This window comes from Rhea pennata, chromosome 1 (genome assembly GCF_028389875.1).
Source record: "Rhea pennata isolate bPtePen1 chromosome 1, bPtePen1.pri, whole genome shotgun sequence".
Classification (NCBI taxonomy): domain Eukaryota; kingdom Metazoa; phylum Chordata; class Aves; order Rheiformes; family Rheidae; genus Rhea; species Rhea pennata.
The window spans coordinates 152203297-152226109 of record NC_084663.1 but is presented as its reverse complement, the minus strand read 5'-3'; the positions used below and the strand labels follow the sequence as shown (position 1 = coordinate 152226109).

Below are 22813 nucleotides of genomic sequence, written 5' to 3'. Positions count from 1 at the left end.
ACTCTGAGGGCAAATAGGCTGATATTTTATAGATGCCTTATCTGACTGCCTGTCATCTTAAAATTGGGAAATTGCACAGGCAAAATAAGATAATCCAGAGAAGTTGTATGTTAATCAGTTGTCGGAATGAGAATAGCATAAGAATTTGAAAGAATTTCAGAGTATTCTGAGAATCTGCATTAACACTAATTTAATTACAAAGTAGAAGACAGAAATGATTTCATTGTTCAGTGAACAATTTTAAGACACTGAAGATAGAGCTGAGTAGAAACAGTTTGCATCTTCTCCCCTTCAATTCTGCAGGGTACTGACTTTTTTCTTGACTGAGGGTATAGCCACTATCTGATTTTTGTGAACTGATCATTAGTTTCTAAGCTCTGATTAAGAGAGATTTCTGTTCAAATCAATAAAAATGTTTCATTTTAAACCAGACTTACTATAGACCTTATACTTTTGTGGCTTAAAGGTGCCAAAATTAAAAAAAAGAAAAGAAAATAACAGATTAAATTCAATTGAAAATACTGAATTGAAATTCTACAGCTTTGCTTGCTTGTCTTGCTATTTTTTGGTTGGACAACTTATCTAAAGAGACATTGTTTCACTAATAAGTGGGCTTGGAAAAACCCTCATTGAAGTTACATTTTCAGCTGTGGACATCATTTTTTGATAAAGTCTGATAAAATTTCTCTAAGACCGAACTGCAGTATTTTTACTTGGCTTCAATGTATCCTGGAGAAACTTCAAGCAGAGCTAGTAGCCTGTTACCATATGCTCCACTAACAAATTTTTTGTTACTTGTTTTTCTTGAAAGGTAAGAGGTGTTAACTTTGAAGCAGTTTTAAGGGTGGAAGAAGATGAAGCCAACTCCAAAAGAAATGCTTCAGAAAGAGAAGTAGAAGATGACTTAGGTCTTAGCATGCTTATTGATTCCCAGAACAATCAGTATATCCTTACAAAACCCAGAGACTCAACCATTCCTCGTGCTGATCATCATTTTATAAAGGTAATTTTAGATGCTTGCATCATTCATTTTAGGGTGACTTATTCCCACTTGTTTCCATGCCAGTGCTGCTTTATATAGTTTCAGCATCTGTCCCTTTAAAATTGCCCTACCATACATGACTCCCCCTTCCACTGGTGACCTGGCTAATGTTTTTCTCACTCCCAGGTGTACTCCTCACAAGACTGGTTGTGATTTTAAACATACATACTACACGACTCCCCTCTGTTTTATTTGACTTCTTGTAACTGTGAGGCAGCATCTCTCCTGCTCTCTAACTACACACTGTTAAATAGAGCTACTGCTGTGCCTGGTAAATAGCTTGCATACTGTCATGAGAGAGTTTGTTCATATGTGTCTTATGATAAGGAAACTGAGGCTGGAAAATACATAGGAATGTTTCTATTGTGTGTGTGCTTGGTAAAGAATAAATGGATATGATTATTTTTATTTTTTTAAAAACAAACCAGATCTGTTTCATAATTTTATTTAAATGTAAATTGTACTGTGCCTGCAAAACTGTAGTGTTCATGCCTACAACAGTGTTCAGCTTATTTTACTGATGTTTGATGTTTTGTTATCATAGATTCTACACAGTACTCTACATCTAATTTTTACAGCGCCATTTTTCTTTGAAGGATGAGAGTCTAATTTCACTATAACTTTGTGTTCTTTGTATTAATGTATTTGTAAATCTTATATACAGGATATTGTGACAATAGGAATGTTGTCTTTGCCATGTGGTTGGCTGTGCACAACAATAGGATTGCCAACAATGTTTGGGTATATCATCTGTGGAGTACTCTTAGGACCATCAGGATTAAATAGTATCAAGGTAAATGTGGAAATTACTGCTATGCTTTAACTGGTTTCATTTATTGAAAACTCTAAGAATATTTTTAGAAAAATATGATATTGCTAACCTCAAATGTATTTAAAAAAATCCAAACATTGACCTATGCAAAGTGAGGCCTTGAAATTACATCTTTGAATCCCTTTGGCTTCATTTTTTTTTTCTCTTATGTAACTATGGCAAGAAATTTTTTTGGAGTGAAAGCTGAAGGGCTGTTTGTGTTTTGATATTTTTTCCTGTTTTTTTATTTAATATTATTTATTGTAAAGCATCATGTTTGGAGCTAAATTAAGAAAAGATATCAAATATTCAAGAACTTGCAAAAAGTCGATGCTGACAACAGTGCAGGTGTTTAAAACAGTTGTTCAATGAGTAGCATAGGTTGGCTCCCTAGAGAGTTATTTTGCATCTCTGCAGCTCTTTCATCCAGCCTAGTAACCCAAGTTCTCCAGTCCCCCTGCCCACATTCCTAAAATCTCTTGAACCTTTTTAGCTCCATCACATGTTCCCTGATTACTAGGTGAATGAGCAGCGGTAGAATCTGGGGTTGGTCTGAGGTTACACATGTTTCGCTAGTGATCTGGTATGCATTAACAGATTGTTTAGCCAGCAGGCAAAATGGAACAAATGTGAAGGTTGCATGTTAATATGAAGTTAAGTAAAATGCATCTGTTTCCTTGACATCCACTTAGCTCAGTGGAACTTAGGATCTGTGGAACCTCTGCTCTTAGGTGAAATTGACCAATGGGCTCAAAGGTAAATGAGAATGAAGAGACTTTATAGGTTTCTGTCAATCTCTTTTTAGCCTTCCTTCCTAAAACTACACTTTCATTTTGTATTCTGAAAAGATGAGATTAAAATACCTTTTTGTAGTATGTAACACCACAGTTGAGAATATCTGGAAAGCTTGACTGCTTAGATAGAGAAACAAGTTTGTACGTTTGTCATTAGAAAGAGATTCAACAGTGGATTTGCACTGAAATTTGCAGGAAGGTGAGTGGTCAGAACAGAGATGAGGGAGTTTTCTTCAGGACAGTTTCTTATGGAGCTGTGGTTAAACATTCTTCTGGATAATGCTTATTCATGTTTACTGGGTCTCTTATAGCGTGTTGTCTCCTTTAGTCTTCTGCATTTCATAAAAATGTGGAGTGTGGGAGGAACTGAGGAGGCAGGCAGATTCTAATCTGGGGGGAAGCTATTCCTCATCTCCACTTCTGCGTGATCAAGGATATTCTCTATTCTCCTCTCCTTTGGACTGTAAATATGTTAAAAAGAAATATTAGGCGTCTGCTTTTCTTGTTCTTGTACCCTTGTACCTCTCTCTGAAGAGGAAAGGCTGGTAGTTACACTGTAGATACATGGAGTCTATAGGCTGGAAGGAAGAACAACTACTACAGTCCAACAGAGTCTGTATACCTTCTAGCAGGGTCTGTATACCTGCAAGGCAATGAAATAACTAGCCCCAAGTAACTTCTAGAACATAGCCTTGAGGATTTAGTAACATACACATAAAGCTTAACCGATTTGTGTTGAACAAGCAATAAAACTTACCTAACTGAATAGCACGTGTATTTAGGCAACTAGCATTGTCCAGCCAAATTGTGTAGTAGTAGCCAGGTCATGGGAAAAATCTTCAAGATGCTGAGAAAACTTTTGATGTCATATGACCAGTGAGTGAACTGCCTATGGAAACATAATAAGAAATGATTTGAATTGATAGTAGACTTGTAGTTTGCATTGAAAGTAGGCTACTATGCACTGATTTTTATTTTATTTTTTAACAGTCTATTGTACAAGTGGAGACATTAGGAGAGTTTGGTGTATTCTTCACTCTCTTTCTGGTTGGTCTAGAATTTTCTCCTGAAAGATTAAGAAAGGTATTTCCTTATAATACTTCTGCCTAACTTGAACATTAGCAATTAAATCTTGTAATCAGGTCTGTTTCATATTTTTATGCTCTGTCTGTAACATTCTAGGGTAACATTTTACTTTTTTTTTTTTTGAGAAGACAAATATGACAATTGCTACTGCTTCTTAAATCTTTGGAAAGAAAAGAAAGCATTATTTATTTATTTTTAATGCTTCCAAAACACTTTACTATTCCTTTCCACTTCAGTAAAACAGTTTGATTGCTAGGAATTTCTCACATAATTTATGGCAATTAGTATCTTTGCTATCCATGCAATCCAGTTGCTGTGATTCATTGTTCAGTGATGTTTTGCCAGTCCTATCATAAAAATAAATAAATCAGTTTAGCAAATGCTGCGTAGTGAATTGATACATGCTCTTCTGGCTGATAAACTGATTCTGCAAGTGTGTTGATAAAACTGGAATATTAAATGCTGTGGCCACCAGAATCCAGCAAAAAGTTACAAGTTCCTTTTGTTTTTAATTAAAAAAATGCTACCTTGTTAAAAAAAAAGAAAAAAAAAGGCACAAAAAGACCCCAACCCCAGAACAGCTAGAATTTTCATATTTTGCAGCTGTATTTCCACTATTAAAAGTGTACTTGTATTCTGTGATTTGTCTTTAAATTGGTCATGGTTAGTCCATGAGAGGACAAAAACTTTCATTGAAATATGTTAAAGTTTATGAGCATTCCACAAAATCTACTATTTTAATCTATCTTAAGTTAGAGCTAACAATCTTCTAGTATATTTAGTAATTAAGAGGTTCCTAAACTGTAATATGTAAATTACTACTGGTATGCAAGCCACTTGAAAGCTGTGTGCATCCCACTGCAGAGTGGACTGCTGGTATTGATGATGGTCCTCACCACTCCTACTATTTTTTGCTGAAATCACAGTAAATAACTGGTCTTCTGTTTGATATTGATATAGTTCAGTTCATACTGGACCTTTCACCCTTCATTTGTTGGTCTTTGAGCTCCAGCGAATTTGCTTAGCTTCTGGTAATGAGCCCTGGAATGGAATATAATCTACTAGACGTAATACCTTTAGAGTTTTAGGATATGTAGGATGAGAGTCTATTACTTCTGTGGACCAGCACTGTATCCCCAAATCATGCATTTTTAACTACTTGCACTGAAAAGCTTTGTAAGATACGAGTGAGAAAAACATCCTCAGACTTCATAAATGGAATTTGTTTTCTTCTCGAGGTGTGGAAGATATCTTTGCAAGGACCCTGCTACATGACAGTTCTGATGATTGCCTTTGGTTTGTTATGGGGACACTTGCTCCAAATTAGACCAACACAAAGTGTCTTTATTTCCACTTGTTTGTCTTTATCGAGCACACCATTGGTGTCCAGATTTCTTGCAGGTAGTGTTCGAGGAGATAAAGAAGGTAGGTATGATTTAAATACAGATTACTATAGAATCTGCAATAAAATACTGTAGAATCTGCAATAAGACTTGAAAGTAGTTGAGCTTTGTAATATTATGTCATGTCAAATTATTGTTTGTTTGTTTGTTTGTTTTAAAAAAGCCTTGTCAAGCTGATTTACAAGGTATCATCTTTTAACACTGACCAATGCATTCTTGTTATGAGACGTACCTACTATCTGCATAGCCTCTCCTCCTTAGAGGAAGAGTGTCTGGCCCATGCAGTACTCATGAATTGAGGTCTGAAATCCTTGTGCTTTAAAGAAGTTAGCAAATTAGACCATTATTACCAGTCTGTCATCATGGCATAAAGGCTAAATGAAGTAATTCATGTCCTTTTTCTGCAAACTAAGACCAACTCGGGTAGTCCCAAGTCCTTTCAAGTGCCACATTGCTAACTTCTCAAATAGCTCCTAAATGTTTCCTTTCAAAAATTTTGCCAACTTGCTTTCTTCCTCTTGTACTTGCTTCATACATACTGCATTAAGGCTTTTTTATCTTTAGAATATTCATATTCCAGTGTTTGGATTCAAAAGAAATATTTTAAATATTCAGTCTCTTGTTGAATTACGCATGCCCATTATGCTGTATGCTGTTAAGTTTTCGATACAGAAATTACAGTGAATGCACAACTAGTGTTTAACTGTTATGCAAAGTCTGTATTTTTATTGTATAACAGAAGCTTCATATGAAGATTTTATAGGTGTGATTTACCTAATGGTGGAAAAGATAGAATGCTTTGAATGTTCTCATCCCATAGAGAACCATGCTTAGCCTCCATTTGATGAAGACATTTGTAGATATTTGAGCACTGAAAGTATTCATAGATTCTGATGAATGTTTCGGTGACTTTTTTTTTCTTTTTGGGGGATGTACAGGGGATATCGACTATAGTAGTGTACTACTTGGCATGTTGGTGATGCAGGATGTGCAGCTTGGTTTATTTATAGCTGTCATGCCTACACTTATTCAAGCAGGAGCTAGCACCTATTCCAGGTAAAGGAATTGCTGTATGTATAAACTCTCTTTCCAATTTAGTATGCTGATTACAAATATGAATATAAGAAAGCTACACTTAAAATATTAATTTCTTGAAAAATGCGTGCTTTATTCTCTTGAGTTCCCTTTACTATTTGTAATTACAATGTTATACGAAAATATTCTTTCTGCTCTAGATACCTTTGTCCTGCCTAATAGTCAGATTAAAATTTGCTAGTGCAGAAAAGTTTGTTACTGTTGAAAATAAGTGAAGTTCTTCAGAGCTACTTCATTCACTCAAAGTATATTTCTGTCAAAGACTATGAGTTAGAATTATTGAGCCTGATAAATCACCTTGATCAACTAACAAAAGTTTTTTGTTGTTACTGTTTTAGAAATGGCTTAGAAGTAAATTCTAGGCTGTAAAAGAGATTACTGGACATTCAGCAGATTTAGTATTCATGCTGTTTGCTTATTTATCTAAATACCTTATTGTAGGCACCTACAATAGGTACCTAGGGTAATTTTGATCATCTGTGCAATTACAGTTTCACTTAAGTGAAACTGATTTAGGGGCAAGAGAGCAGTTTAAAGAAATGGTTGTTTGTTTTTCTATTTCAGCATTGTCAAGGAAATACTGAGAATACTGATACTGATTGGCCAAATTCTCTTTTCTCTGGCTGCTGTTTTTCTTAGTTGTCTTGTTATAAAGACTTATCTCATAGGACCATATTATCGCAAGTTGCATATGGAAAGCAAAGGGAATAAAGAAATCCTCATTCTAGGAATATCTGCATTCATCTTCCTTATGTTAACGGTAATCATTTAAATTAATTTTTAAAAATTATGCATGCATTATAGTGCATCAGTTTCACAAAAACAGTCACATTTATTGTTGCTGCATATCCACATACTTTTGCAGTTAATTACTTTTAAAATGCTTAATATCAAAACTCAAATGCACAAATGACTGATGTATCACAGCACAGGTGAGTAGTAACTGATAAAATTTCAGTGTCAGTACATTGAATTTCTGCAGATAACTTTAATAGAAGTCACTTAAATAATCACGATTACAGTTTTAATTTTGGGATGCTTCATGCATTTAAAAAAAATCAGGATGAGTTTTGAATTACTGATAATGGCTGATTGTGATATTTGCTTACTTGTTGAATTTATTTATCTTTTGAATGACAAATTCTTGACATAGTTTTGATTACAAAATAATTTTTTTGTGTGTGTGATAGACAGGTTGGGGCTGAAGTTGAGAAAGTAGAGAAATGCCTTAATGTTCAGATATTTTGCCTCAAATGTAGCATGCAATTCCTGTGCGTGAAGTTGGGTATTTTAAAGGACCAAATAGTACTTTATTAGGAGTCCTATTGTAGTTCTTCAGAACACAAACCATTTTTATAAGTTTTGATGTTTCTTCTGGGCTCCCCCCCCCCCCCCCCCCAAAAAAAAAAAAATCTTCCTTCCATTGGTTTCTATTTCACATTTCAGCCCTCTGGCAAACTATTCTGTTAGAGAATAGAACATAACACTCCCTGATAATGTTGTGGATCTAAAATGTTGTTATTGTGGATCTGCAGATTGTTAGGCCCTCTTTGAGAGATTCTGAGGAAAAAATAACAAGAAAGAGTTTCTGTGCATACACCTTTTTGCTAAGGTATTTGTGTAATTGTTACAGAGACAATAAAGTTGTTATTCAGTTGCTGCCTTCAGGGTGTAGGTCAAGGAAGAAGGTAGTGAGAGAATAACTTTACAATTTTTCAATTTGTATTTTATGTATTTGTATTGTTGTATATAACAATACCATCATTGTAAAAAGTTATTCCAAACAGGTGTGCCATTAATAAGAAAAGAAACAAAAATTATTTTCTTTTTACTTTCTAACAAGTAGACACATTATCTGTGGAACATCTTAAACAACAAAAAAAATACAGTATCTGGAAACAGTCTTACTTTCATTAAAAATATGACCTACCAGGGTTTATTCTACTGAGTTTATTCTGTACATGATTCTAGATATATGTGCATAAACAAAGCTGAGGGAGAATATATTTCAGCAAGTGCATTGAATTTATACCACAAAAATGGCATGCTTCTTCGACATAGGAAACCTTTGTAGAGAAGCACATACTTTGTGTACTTTAAGTGAAAGCAGTTTTCCTTTTGAAGTTTAAAAATAAGGTATAAAGAGGGAATAGTAACAACATGCTGCATGTAACTTCATCAAACTAATTCAGATGCCTGATATTTGCTGACACTGATACAGTTATTGCTGTAATTATTACTGTAATACTAAAAAGTTGTGTTCTGAGCACCAAGATTAAAAAAAAAAACAACAAACAAACAAACAAACAAAAAAAAAACCACAAGTGTTTGACCGGTTGAAAAGTTCAACAAACAAATTTTCTGGAAAAAAGAAAACCCCAAGCTTAATTGGCATACATTCCCTTATGTCAGGAATAAAAACATGGGATGGAGAAAAAAATCAAAATTGGGAAAAAAAAAAAAAAAAAGAAAAAGCATATATTTGGAAAGGATGAACTGAGCTTTTTGGTTGTCAGTAGGAAAACAAACTGTTATGGTTTCTTCTGAGCGGAAATTTAGTGGCCAAAATTATAGGTGACTCTAAAGCTCCATTCAGAAAACCTGAGAGAAACTTATAAACAAAATATTTTAAATCTCTATCTAGCACATGAGGTTTTCTGCAGGCCACATCCTTTCCAATGCATGATAAAGAGGTAGGCATGATATCATGTGATGTCATATCCACCTAAGTTTATGCTGTATTGGGGCTCATCTGTAACATTAGCACATGTAATACATATCATATTTATTTTTCTTGTTTGCCTACTTGAAAATCTTAGATGATTAAGCAATAAGAATTTAGGTTTCTCTATCCATCAGTGTGGATTCTGTGCTCTTATGTGGAAAGGCATAGGGAGGATTAGACAAAAGAGGTTCTTATATGTGGTAAGAATATGCAGTTTTAGTGTAAGGACTCTGTCAGATGAGGAGCTTCCTGTGTGGAAGTGACTTTTGAAAATTCCTGTCAAGAGCATTCCTAAACTGCTTGACCTGATTCAGTAGCATTGCAAATGATTACATCTGAAAGTAGAGGTTAAATATACCTCTTCTTGACAAACTTAGAGGAAAAAGAATATATTCTCAGAAGTAACTGATTCTTTTGTCCTTTCACCTCACTCCTCCAACTAGATAAGCACATCTTGGAGTGGCAGGGGAAGATTTATGTCAAGTGCCAACCCAGAAATTTGGCTGAGCTTTGAGATGCACATTTTTCGATTAGTACATCATAATCAATACTAAAGGCTTGCAGACTATTATTGAATCTGCAGTGACTCCTTTGCAACCTTTGAGTTTTTCAGATACTGCTTTTTGTAGGTTGGTAAACTATCCTGCTCAATCACAACATAGAAAATAGAATCCAGCTTATGGTTTTTAAATGTGACCATTTAAGACAGATGACCAAACTGGTGCTTTTAAGTCAAGATGTGTACCATAAGGAGAGCTGAAGAACACATAATATGTCAGCCAGCATGTTGATTGGGTAGTGTTGCTTTTCTGTTGTGTGAATAAAATCATTACAAGAAGGCTGTTTTAAATAGTATTGTGATAATGAACTGCAGTATTAGACATTTGTAGGACAACAGTGTTCAGTTTTGTCATGTTTTAAAATAAGTCGCTGAACATTATTAAGCAATTAAAAAAAAAAAAAAAAAAGCCCAGAAGGATAGTAGTTACATTTATATGAATATGCATAAAAAGAGAAGGGTAAAAAAGTGGCTTCCAGTTTGACTGCATTATGGTTGACTCATGAAGGCAGCAAGAGGAAGGAAATAACTATATCTTCTTTTTCAACTTTTTAGTATTTAAATAAAGTTGTTAGTGTTATTGTAGTATATGAAAACATACATACTTCTTCCTTTGATATATTATGAATGTCATTCCTTGTTTGCTGGAGTGCTTTTCTGACTCATAATGTGCTTATGAACTCCTTTTCTGTTAATTAAGGGGAGAAGATTAAGGAAGGACTGCAATCTCAAATACTCTAGTTAATTATATAAATGAAATGGATTTTTTACAAAGTTCCCTAAATAATATTTACATTTGCATTGAGGTTTTGCTTCCTTAAAACACAAGTTTAGATTTCGCATCTTAACCTAAACCTGTCCAAGAGTAATTAATACCTAAAATTTTAATACATTTAGTTCCAATTAGGATTTTTTTTAGTGTCTTTTAGTGTTTTTTAGTGCCTTACCCTATTTATTAAGCTTCTGTGATGATTAAAGAGTAGTAATAAAACATGCATTGTCAGAAAATACAGGCAAAACAACTACTGAACAATGATTGAAATTCAAATGGAATGGAGAGTATCACTCCTGTGTTACTTACTGTTGTAGGAGAACATTTGAGCATAAAAGTCCAATATCCTAGTGAAAGCAAAGTAACCTATCTGAATATAGAGTAAAATGGGACTTTTTGAAAACAAACGAAAACTGAATTGTACTGGGATAAAGGTGCAAATCAACAAAACATTTTCTATAATATAGGAGTAAAGAAAAGGACCTGAAACAGGCACACAGCCCAAAAAGTAGTAATTGTGAGAGCCGTCTTAGGTAAAGACAAAACATTTTAACTAGTGCAAGCGGAGAGAGGGAGCAGTAAATGCAAAATACTTTCCCAATCTTGCTTATGTAAGAATCTTTGCTGAGAAGGCCGTCCTGCAAATAAAACAAGCCCTTCCAGAGTGTGTGTGTTTGTGTATGCATGTGTGTGTCTCATCTACTATAGATTTTCCTCTATGTAGAGTAACATACATATTTTGTAGCTTTGAGGTTGTGTAGTATCTAGAGGACAGAGAAGAGATGGCAAAATTCAGTCTTTGAACTCATGCTTATGTTGCCCTAGAGTAAAGTGGATTGCAGTTCTTACACTGTGGGATCAAACCTATGTGGATATATTGTTTGCTCTTGTTACTTTGATGCTTTCTGAACAAGCAGCTAGTGTATTTTTTCATGCTTGAATTGTTCCTTGCTTGAACAGTGATACTTAAGAGAGCACCATATTATGCAATGCCAATGCAAAGGGATTGTAAATCCCTTCTTAAATGAAAGTTAACCAAATAAATGCGAGTGTTTAAAATATTTTGCTGTAAATGTTTTGACCTGGAGCTCTGTTTTAGCTGATAATGTATAAATGTGTGGAGATTATATGTGAATGGTAGAAACAGTTAAAATTTTGCCTAAAGAGGCTATTTTGGATCTTAATGTAACAGGTGCAACTTTTACAAAGCTAATGTTATGATTATGAAAAATGACTTACATATTTCCTATTTGAAACTATTTCCTGTGTCTTCATCTTGTTCTGGTGATTTAAAACCTTTTATATAATTTCTTTCTTCCCTCTTACAATTTTAGATTACTGTGAAGAACACTCCACCATTTGAAACTAAACTGAATTCCTTTTGTTTTTAAAATAAAAGCTGTCACTTCGTATATACTTATAATCCATGCCAAGTACTACGTATAATATTATTTTGTTGGCTTTGCCTGATCAGCAACTGTTTGCATTATTTGGCAGATTCAATTCATTTTCTTAACTGTCTTGCAATAAATTAAGGACTATGAGCACAAATGGAGTTTATGTAATGAACATTCAGACATTACTACTTAAATTACAAGAGTCTGGTTTTATTTTTAGATAGCATTTTATGCACTGTTTGGAATGACTTGTTTATCATTTCTTTTGCTCTCCTCCATTAATTTAAGTCACTTGAGTTTTAGCTTCATACCATACAGTGTAACACTGTTCAAGATGTGATGAATGTTGTCCATAAATGTACAGTAATATATTGTTGCTTATTCTAAATTAGTATGGAAATAAGGCTTCAGTTTAAAGTGTTTTATTAATAGCATTGTTATTTCTCAGTAAGATGACTGTCCACAGCAGCATAGTTTTAAAGTAATTATTTTAAAACGTATTTTATACTTACTAAAAGTGCTGCCTGCATTTTTTTAATGCTAGGAGCATTGTCTTAAGCCATTTCTTTATTTTTAGGAGGTTAGATTCTTTACATATGTTTCATCCTTCCTTTTGAATACAATATACAAATAACAGAAAGAGTAAAAGAGCAGTGTGGATTCTTTCAAATAGATACCATGCTTCAGTTCAGCAGTTTACGTGCTTGAATCCATTTCTGTTTCGTAAACCACAGGAATGTGTTTTTAAACCTCATTTACAATTATAAAACATCAATTATATCAGGGAATGTTTTGCTGAATCAATGCTATTCTCTCAAAGTAAAAGTTTTGATCCCAGTCCCTCACCCCAACTCCTGCTTTGGTTGACTGTTGGAAAATATGCTTTCTTAACTGCATTATTTTCACAGCCTCATTCTGTTATGTAATCTTGACTCTGAAGTTGTTAGAAGCTGTCTCATTTTAGTGAAATCGGATGCTATCGTTATGAGTGACTCAAAGAATTACAATGTAGATTAAGGGATTTTTTTTGTTTTTGCTTCTGTGGGGAAGGAGGTAATATGAAGGGGAAACTGATTTTGTGTGTCTTTCGGGTAAGAACATTACTGCAGAACACTTAAATGTGCTGAATTCTATTTGTTGTTGAAATTGCAGAAAGGTGTAATAATTTACTGCACTCAATATAATGTATAGCTTTATAATTTCACTGTAAAATGATATGTGAAGTCACTCAGGGAAAGAGAACAGCAATAAATTTTCTGTTATTCCTTGACAGATCACAGAACTTTTGGATGTGTCAATGGAGCTGGGATGCTTCTTAGCTGGAGCTCTGATCTCTTCTCAGGGTCACATGGTTACTGAGGAGATTATGTCCTGTATTGAACCAATACGTGACTTTCTTGCCATCATTTTCTTTGCATCCATAGGTAATTTCTAAGAAAACTTACAAAAAATAATGCTAACCTATGAATATGGGGAAGGAAGAAATTAGGTGACTACAGAGTGGGGGGAGGAAGTGGATTTTATTTTGTGGAAAAAAATAAAATTTTAATTGATCCGAGTGTTGGTTTGACTTTGCTAATACTTTTAAAGGTAACATTCATTTTCTTAAACGTTTTCCATGTTGTACTCTCAATTTCTGTTTTCTTATGTCACTTTTTCATTGTTAATTCTATATTTGAATTGCATTAAATGTGTAGTTAAACTGTTTTAAGGTAAAATAATTGGGTTTTGGAAAAATTTCTCTTTGCAGTGGATATTTATTTGTAATTCGTATGAAAATTGTGTTGCCATTTTGAGTTGTTAGAGTAGATTTCAGGTCTTTGTGGCTTGCTTTTCTCTAGAAGCAGAATATGATAATGGAAGCAGATCCTTTTTATAGTTTGTTTAGTTGGGAAAATATGATCTGTGTGTCCTCAACAAAGAAGAATTAATTGAACAAGATATCTCTCAGACAGACTACTTGAATGTCTACTGAAATGGAATATTAATGCCTAAGCCCAGAAGAATAATTCAGCCAGATTGTTAGCCAGAGCAAGTTAATCTTGACAATATTTAAAATCAGTCAGTGTCTTCATTTTAAAATGCCAAATTCCTAAGGTATCAGTGCATGTCCTTCTCTAAAGGAAGCATGTTATGACAGCACTTTGGTCCCTGTACAGTGAATGAAGCTTTTGCCTCTCCTTACATATTGTACAGGAGATGTATGCCCAACTTTAGGGCGTTGTAATGTCCAAAATAAGTAGTTTGAATTTAGCCCTTTGCTTACACTCCAGCCTTTTTCAACCCATGCTTGCTCAGCAGGTCTTTTCCAAGGCTAACCTTTGTTTTGCTTCTATTCTGAGCTTTTTTTTCTTTATTTCTGTGTATTTATTCAAATAATAGTGAAGTCCCGTCAGCATAATTCATATGGCTTTCAGGTGTTTAGTCTTAAGCAATGATGTGCGTATGAAACAATGGGCATTCAGCTGGTTTGTAAGAGAAACCAAAGCTATTTTGCAGCAATTATCAAAATAAAAAAGAAATAATTATGTTCAACAGTCTTAATTTTGCTTCTCCCAACCCATAATATCAAATTTTGCTGTTCAGTCAGACTCCTGACTAATAGATGTATTTACTTGATGAACTTACTTTTATGAAAGGGAAGAAACTAATAAGCTACAATAAAATTTTGTATTTATTACAAGATATTACTATATAACCGAAAAGTGGATGAGTAATTCCTAAATGCTCACAGATAAGATGTTAATGTGTTTTAGTAAAGATAGTGATGAAAAGGGTGGTGTTATCAAGATTGCAAAGCATGGCAAATAATCATAAGCCAAAAGTTCAGCACCTAGAAAAATAATAAAAAAAAAAACAGTCCTACACTCCTGTGACTTCATAGATTAAGATTAGAGATGAGATTTAGGTACAGTACAATAGAATAGTGAGACTTCAATTGGCATGATAGGCAGCAGTCTGTCTAGTCTAAGTTATATTGAAAGAAACCTACTTTGGTAGTTCTGTTACAAAATTCAAAAAAAAAAAAAAAAAACACTTTTTGACTGTTATTCCTGTTATAACTGTAAGAAGAGAAAGAAGAGAAAACTGCCTAACAAATTAGTGTGATTTTTACAGATAACGGGCATTATTCTTGCCTCACATGAAAAGTAGCTAAAATGTCTGGCCATAAATCAGAATAGCAAGCATCTGGCAAAACATGATAATGCTACTTATTTACCAAACAAAAACTTTTTTTCCCCTTAATATTTTCAGCTTCTATGCTTAGTGGGAAGTTTGTGTGTTTTGCGGTGTGGCAAGGAGGTAGGTTTTGAAAAGAAGTGATGTGGTGATGCAGAGAAAACCTGAATTAGATGATGTATTCCTTACAGTTTAAGAGGAAATCTAGTAAGAAAAGTTTTCTTGATTTCTCTGAATGTATATGCACTCTCGTAAATATCTTTAGGCTGTCATGATTATCATTAGATAAATTTAGCATGTGAAATTATGCAAAGGTTATAGGAAAGATTGTTTTTCCCCTTCCCAAAGCAGAGAGTTGTTGCTACATGCAGCAAGCGCCCTACATAGAGAGTCAAGACACTTAAGATCCTGAGGTGGGATGGTACATCACTGCAGCAATATGATTTCTATTTATTCCTTTAGAATAAAGGAATAAATAGAAAAATGTGACATCATGGAAATGTGGTTATAAATATGTCATTTGAAAAAAGTCAGTTCCTATCTTGCTTGTCTTAAATGTCTATTTTTTTCACTACAAAAATCCTTCTAGTGTCTGAAAGCTGAGCTGAAGAGTACTTGTTCATCTCATATCTTTAAAAGTGGCCCTGACCTCCTGACCTTAGCTTGACGTGTAATGCTACTGCCTTCAAATTTATGTAAGGATACATCTGTAGGAATAATACACCTTTGCAGTTAGACATTTAACAGCTGTAGTTCAAGTAACTCTCCATTTGTACATTCATGTGTATTCATCATCACCACACATTCTATGTGTGTTCTTCAAGCTTCCTGGCTCTCCTGTGCTCTATGCTGAGGCTGGAAAACTCTTCTCACTGCCTGTCATCACTAATATTTTTGAGAGAGCATCTTTTAAGAGCCACATTTTGAGAACATTCCCCCCCTCTTTTTTTGATATCTAGTACTTAGCTCCTTTTCTTTCCCCTTCTGCCTCCTTTGATTTTGTTTTGATGCATTTTTGCATTGACTGTTTTTCTCTCTTTTTTTTGTTAAGGCTTCAATATTCCATTTTTTGCCAGATTACAAGATCAGTGGAGTTTGAAATCAGGCATCAGGACCCTATCTGCCACTGGTGAGCAGGCAGATTACTTTTGCTCACCGACAAAGTTGCATGTTCTCAGAGTACTGTACAAATGTCCTCACTTGCCAAACACTCATATTTCCCTTCTGGGTAAATTTTGAGGTCTGCACTGGACCCTGAATGCAAAATGATGAAAACTCTTTAATAGCTTAGTCCCTTTCTTCAGAAGGGGGTGATACTGACGCTGTCAGCGCTATCATTCTCCAGAGCAAACACAAAACCCATCTTTCTTTGAACCTCTAATACTTCTGTTGAATTAGAACTGACATTAGGATTGAGAAGACTTCCCTTGTGCAAAAATGGAGATGAATGTTGGTTTTCCCCATAGCCATTGGCACTCTGGCATTATTGTCTTAATGATCTGGCCAGAGCTGTTGTGTTTATTGCATTTGCTAGCTATGATCAAACAATCATTGAAACTGCTGGTAGATACAGCATCCCGGTGAAAGGGCTAAAGTTATTTTTCTGAGTGGTTGTCCTGGCCTGAGGACATGTCAGGATTAGCTCTGGCTCCAATCTGATCAAGAGTTCTGGCTTCAGTAATATTTTTGTTGTCAAGGATTTCTAAGAGTCTACTGATTTTCTGATGCTGAATCTTCCGGGACATGGAAATGACTGCATTTTGATCTTTACGTGCTGTTTAGTAGCCATCCAGCAGGCAGGTAGAATCTGCTAAATCTGAAAAAAGAGGTACTTGTAAAGAAAGACTTGCTTACAGAAAGATTTTGCCAAATATTGCTTTTAATTGGCTAGAGAAGATAGAACATGTACTGACTTACACAAGTGAACCATGCTTTTGCCTTGATACTGATACAAGGTCATTTTTTCTCCAGGGCCTCTGTTCCAGCTATTCTAGATTACTATATAGAGTTGAAATTCAGTGACTTACTACTCAGCTCTATGAAAATGGATCTCATTGATATCCTAGCTATTAATGACAGGTTGATATGCCATATGCTGCCTGATGATGGTCTGGAAGTTTTTGAAGTATTTGACTGAAGTGTTTTTTCCACTTTAGAGAACAAGTCCATAGTGACTTCTGAACCTAGTCACAAAACCTGATAAATCTGTTTTAAAAAATGCCATTATTCATGCATCATCTATCTACGAAGTTAATCTTTCTGGTGGCATTAGTTCTGTCAGGAAGGCTTGAAAGATTTGTGTACTTGTGTAATGGTTTGTTAGGACTTGTGTCTTTATCCCAAGTTTTAGTATAGAGCTAGGGCAAAGGTCTATAACAACCATGAAATCCATGGAGGTCTTTTTCCCAAGTTGTGCGAGTGGGGCGTTGTTTTGTTTTCTCAGAATAAGGTATACGAGAAGTTTAGGCTTGCTTCACCTTAGTGATGCTTACTTCCATAAGGTCCATAAGGTTAGTGTAGAAATTCATGATAGTTTGTGCCTCATAGAGCTTTCAAATATGGTACTAATCTGCACACTGAGAGGCATTCCAAGTTAACTTCAGACTGTCTGCACCAGAACAAAAGCAGTAGATCCACTGACAATGATGAGAGCCCTAGGCTATATTATAGCCTCTCTTTGGAAATCTCCTATTCTAGATGTATCAGAGTTGGCCCTCTTGTCAAACCTCATGCTTCTCTAGTTGCTGTTCATGTACATCTCTGAGACCAGCCTAAAGGTGAACTAGCAATGTGTACACGAGAAACAGTAAAAAGAGAAAAGCTATTTGTTGCGCATGTGCGCACACACATTTAATTATTTTTTTTAGATGTGATGTTTGTATCTCTTGTTTTCTGTCATCTCTCCCCTTATGGTGAGTCTTTAGCATTTGAGCTTCTGTAGGTGGAAGGAAATTAAGAAACAAAACGTGGGGTGTATGCATGGTGATTAGATACCGCTTGTATAAAAATCTGAGCTTAGAGTACTTGAAGTACATATTCATCCACCATGGAATGTGCATATGTACAAAACATCTTGAAGTAACTGCTAGCAACTTCTCTTGCACGTTCAGAACGAGAAGGCAACTTTTAGTTATCCAGAGTTCTTTTGGTTCTGTAGTGCTATGGGGAACAGAAAATTAGTGAAAACTTGTCTTTCATTAAAATAAGTTACAGCATTGATTTACATGCCTCATATGCTTTAGGAAGCTAAACTCTAATTCTTCAACAGAAATAATTAGATTGGAGAATTGCCAACTATTATGGATTTATCAGGAACACCACAATTTTGGTTCCTCTTTTAAGAGCTTTTTTGAAAAAGGAATGAACTTCCAAAGACTCACAATTATGTTTGCCTGCACAAGTTCCTCATACCCTAAGGAAAAAAAGGCACTCTGATTAATCAACTGTGAGTAAGAGTTTTCTTTAGAGAGGCCACGACTTCTCTCAAAAAATACTTTTTTTTTTGTATATTTGTTTAATATTAGAAAGATTTAATTTCACACTGCTGTGCTCTTCCTGGTTCTTGTTATCTTACTTCATATAATTAATAAATAAAAATGACCTTTACTGATTTTTGGTTTTTTTTTTCTTTTTTATGGATAAGATTACTGAAAATGTATGTGTGGTCACTGGGAATAAAAATTAGGTCTCAATATGAGACAAATTTTTGCTACTTTGCTACATTCCTTTTTCAAAAAAAGAAAACATGACATCATAGCAATGTGGCCTTGTGTAATTTTCTGGTTGTTAGATCATGTTCAGGGGGTTACAGTTTTCCCTGATTCCAGTCAATGATTTTTCTAGCTCACGTGTGAGGGTCAAGGGATCAAAACAGGCAGTTTTCTGTTTTAGCTGTAGTCAGTGTAAACACAAATATGTTCTTCCCACAGTGATAGTCTGTTGCCATTTCATATGGCGAAAAGATGAACAGTTAACAAGAGTGTATGTGTATGTTACAATCTATATGCAGAGCAGTGAAATTATTTTCTTGCAATATTTTTTTAGCTTTTTAAAAAGCTTTCGAAAAAGAGATATGTTTCAGTTGCATTGTTGATTGGTGTGAAAGACAGAAAAGTTTATAAATCGTGCATCAGAAAAGTGCTCATGCATCAATCATATACAACTTACATTTTTTTGGAATATTGTTTGTGATAAATCCCTCCAGTGTACAAAATAGTTAGATCTTGCAGAAAGCGCGTCATGATTAAGTAGGAATGATTTTTGTTTCTTAGTTTAGATACATTCCTGCCATTAAATCTATTACATAAAAAATTATCAGAATTAGATATCTGTCTTAAAGTTTAAAATTTGTTTTTCAGAGGTTTCTAAAAAGACAAATTGGATATTGCTTTTAAATTGAGCTTGCAGTTGTATTCGTTAAATTAAAAATACATCAATGCAGTGGTAAGAATTTATGAAAAAAGTTAAATGTGAATGGTTGTAAATACACAAGGCACTAAAATTTTACACAAGGCATTTCTTTTAGTCAGTGATGAACTGTGTATATTCTAAGTAAGTTAGAATTGGAACATAGCACAAGAGTTCACATCTCTTAACAAAAATTCACTAAAAAAACTTTCAGTTCATGTAAATAAAAAGGGATGGGGATCTTTTTTATTTCTTTCTTAGTGCTGAGCTGTATATAAATACTATAATAAATACAGCAAAAACATATATATAATAAGTAATAAAATATCTCATACGTAGAAATAATAGTATAGTAATAATAAAACATAAGTTGTGTAAAGTGCATTTTTTCAGTCTTTGTGAATACTGCATATTTTCATTTTGTGTCCCAATAAATACCCAATTTATTTATTTGTACTTAGATGTTTGTACGAATGCTTTGCTAAAGTTACTCTTTTTAAAAGATGTACTAATCTTTCTTTCTTTTCTTTTTTTTTTTTTTTTAAAACCTCTTTCCCCCAGGGCTTCATGTTTTCCCTACATTTGTAATATATGAACTCACAGTCTTACTCTTTCTTACACTGTCTGTGGTCATAATGAAGGTATTTTCTTTTTCTTGTCTATCTTTTAATAATCTAAATAACCTTACTTCTGCATGCCATAGTGAAAATTTTGTGCAAGAACTGAATATTTGATATAGCAGAGATAATATTACACCCTTACTGTAAATCTGTTTTATATATTGATAGAGTAGTTAAAAAAATTCCTTTAATTTATCCTAGGAATGTTTCAAATGTTAAAAGCCCATTATACATGGAGAAACATCTTTTTGTCTAGCTCTGGATTTCTGACAAAATTGTCAAGTGTTTTTATTATAGCAAGTAAGATACTACTTTTATACTATATAGTATACTTTTTGTCTCTTTTGACCTTAAAAGATGTATTTATTTATAAGACTACTACTTTATCTGATGCTATATATCTTACAATGATTGTGCTATTTTATCTATTGCACTGTTCAAAAACAATATATACACAACAACAACCCAAAAAACATTTTTAAAGTTTGTCTTGGCAGTGCTTGTCCTTTCTCTGATTCTTCCAAAGAGCAGCCAGTATATCAAATGGATAGTCTCAGCAGGACTGGCACAAGTCAGTGAATTCTCTTTTGTTCTGGGAAGTAGAGCACGCAGAGCAGGGATCATATCTCGGGAGGTAAGTTATTTTGTAGCTATTAACTTTGTTTTTAGCACCTGATTAACTTACTGGGGTTTTATATTACAGTGCATTTGAAAGATGCTCCAATATTGTGTCATCTCTCAAATATTAACAAATAGAATTAGCCCATGCAAATAGAATAATTGTATGCTTGATGCATGCATGTTCCTGATAGAGTTCTTAGTTCTGATGATTTTACATCCTTTTGCAGAAGCAACAACTAGCTTTTTCAGCAATCATGGGGGGGAGGGGGAGGGAGAATGCTCTAGGAAAGAATCTTAAAATGCAGTTTTATTTCTGAGCTGTCAGAACCCTATTTTCTCAAGATGAAGTCTTCTTTGCAAATTGAAGTAAATAAGGTCTTCAAAGGTGTGACAACCAACCTCACTTTCCAGTGCTAGCTGCTTTCTTCTCTGTACCTTTGCTCACAAAAAATAACCTTTCTATTTGCTGACTAGCTGAGATTTTCATTGTGTGAGCAGTAGGTTATATAATGCTGGAACCAATTCCAAACAAAGCAAATATGGAAAATAATTTACACAACACTATTCACTTGTATATGTTTAGGTGATAAATTTTCATGTTTACTCCTGCATGTAATTAAGACTTAAAAATTTTGTGTGTTTGAACAGTGTTTCCAGATACCTCGCCATTTTTCATAGTCAATTTGGGGGCCACTGTGCATGAAGATGTTTAGGCTTTTATTTTTCCTGTGGCAGGTCTTCTGTCATTATTTATTATATAGTTTTATAAAGCTCTGAAATTTCCAAATACTGCTTTTCTGTTTGAAACTTCAAAACTAATTTCATCAAACTTGCACTTTAAAGCCCCTCCGTACTGCCATTGTATAACGCTGTTTCAGAAAACATGGTTAAAATTTTATTTTGGAAAGTGTGCAGTATGACTTTGAGGTGTGCTTTTGTTGTTTGTTTTTGTTGTTTTTTTCTTTGTTTTTAAAGAGTGTAAAATGGTAGTGCATGTTTCCACCCTATTATTAAACCAGTTCGGGATTTTTTTTTCCAGGTGTTTGTTTTTTACGTATGTATAAAATGAAGTGGTTCTTGGCCTTTGGTCTTTTAGTGCACCTTAAGCTTTTAAAACTAATCTCTTAATTATGCATGTAAATAATTGTTTTTGTATAAGCTAATAAAGTTGTTCTTGAATTTACTTGTTCAAAACAGGTAAACATATAATTACATGATATGTATATGCACTTGTTTGCTTTTGTAATAAAATGCGTAGCTGTTCAGGAGGAAGTCTCTTGGAAATACTATCCAGAAAAGTCTGATCTCATCAACTCATAATTGTTTCCTAGCTCACCACCTAACTGGGGAGAGAAGTAATGGTTTTCTTTCATTTCCAATTTTCAGGTCTATCTCCTAATTTTGAGTGTGACTACTCTAAGCCTTTTACTTGCCCCAGCCCTGTGGAGAGCTGCAATTATGAAATGTGTTCCAAGACCTGAAAGACGCTCAAGTACTTGATAAGACTTGCACGTGTACAAGAATACATGTTTTGGCAAAAAACGTCTTCATTGCTCATTGTATTTCTATGCACTCACAAAATCAAGAGGGTCTGAGTAGTCCTCTTAACATGTACTCAGTTAAAAGCTTTATACTGATCTTAAAAAAAAAAAAAAAAAAAAAAAAAAAAAAAAAAAAAGTCTGATATTTGAATTAAACATCTCTTACAAAATTGGCTTTTTTCCTGGCAGATTCAAATGGCCAAAATATTTGTTCCCAATCCAATCAATTATGCAAATTAGAAATTATTTTTTTAAATACAGTGTCATGCAAATTGCATTGTGTATTTTTTTGCCTGGATGTGCCTTTTAATTTTAGTCTGATTTTGCTACTATTTGTTCATTACCAGATTTTGTTTTTTTTTAAAGAAAATTATATATATATACATACACACACACACATGCATACAGACATATATGTATTATATTATGGTGCCTATGGTATCTTCTTACACTATAAATGACTTGAGTCATTTTCACATTTAAAAGTTCAATACACTGATATAAATCTGGTCACAAAACACATTTCCAATTGTGAGTAAAAGTCTAATCCTTTACACACAGAAAAAGTTTAACTCTGTTAGCATCAAACTATTTTAAACCGTAAATACATACTCCAAATGGTACAGCCAGTACTATGTGATATTTTGTTCCAATTTACTACATATCATATATTTTCTTACAATGATAACTTTCATTTGTGTAGTTCTTGTATTTATTTACATAGCTGGTGAGAAAGGACATAAATTAAGTTATATTTGAA

General features: G+C 34.0%; 1 protein-coding gene across 2 annotated transcripts in view; it reads left to right on the top strand.

Moving 5' to 3' along the window:
- TMCO3 (transmembrane and coiled-coil domains 3) overlaps window positions 1-22813 on the top strand; it is a 35166-nt gene extending 12353 nt beyond the window's left edge. Inside the window, exons 5-14 of one of the 2 annotated variants that reach the window (XM_062601664.1) lie at window positions 812-1003; window positions 1707-1835; window positions 3638-3730; window positions 4972-5158; window positions 6075-6192; window positions 6796-6991; window positions 12958-13108; window positions 19833-19912; window positions 20376-20525; window positions 21899-22813. In XM_062601664.1, coding sequence (XP_062457648.1) covers window positions 812-1003; window positions 1707-1835; window positions 3638-3730; window positions 4972-5158; window positions 6075-6192; window positions 6796-6991; window positions 12958-13108; window positions 19833-19912; window positions 20376-20525; window positions 21899-22012 — 1410 coding nt within the window. In that variant the 3' untranslated portion in view covers window positions 22013-22813. The remainder of the gene's footprint in view (window positions 1-811; window positions 1004-1706; window positions 1836-3637; window positions 3731-4971; window positions 5159-6074; window positions 6193-6795; window positions 6992-12957; window positions 13109-19832; window positions 19913-20375; window positions 20526-21898) is intronic. The other variant, XR_009961391.1, reaches the window with a different exon arrangement.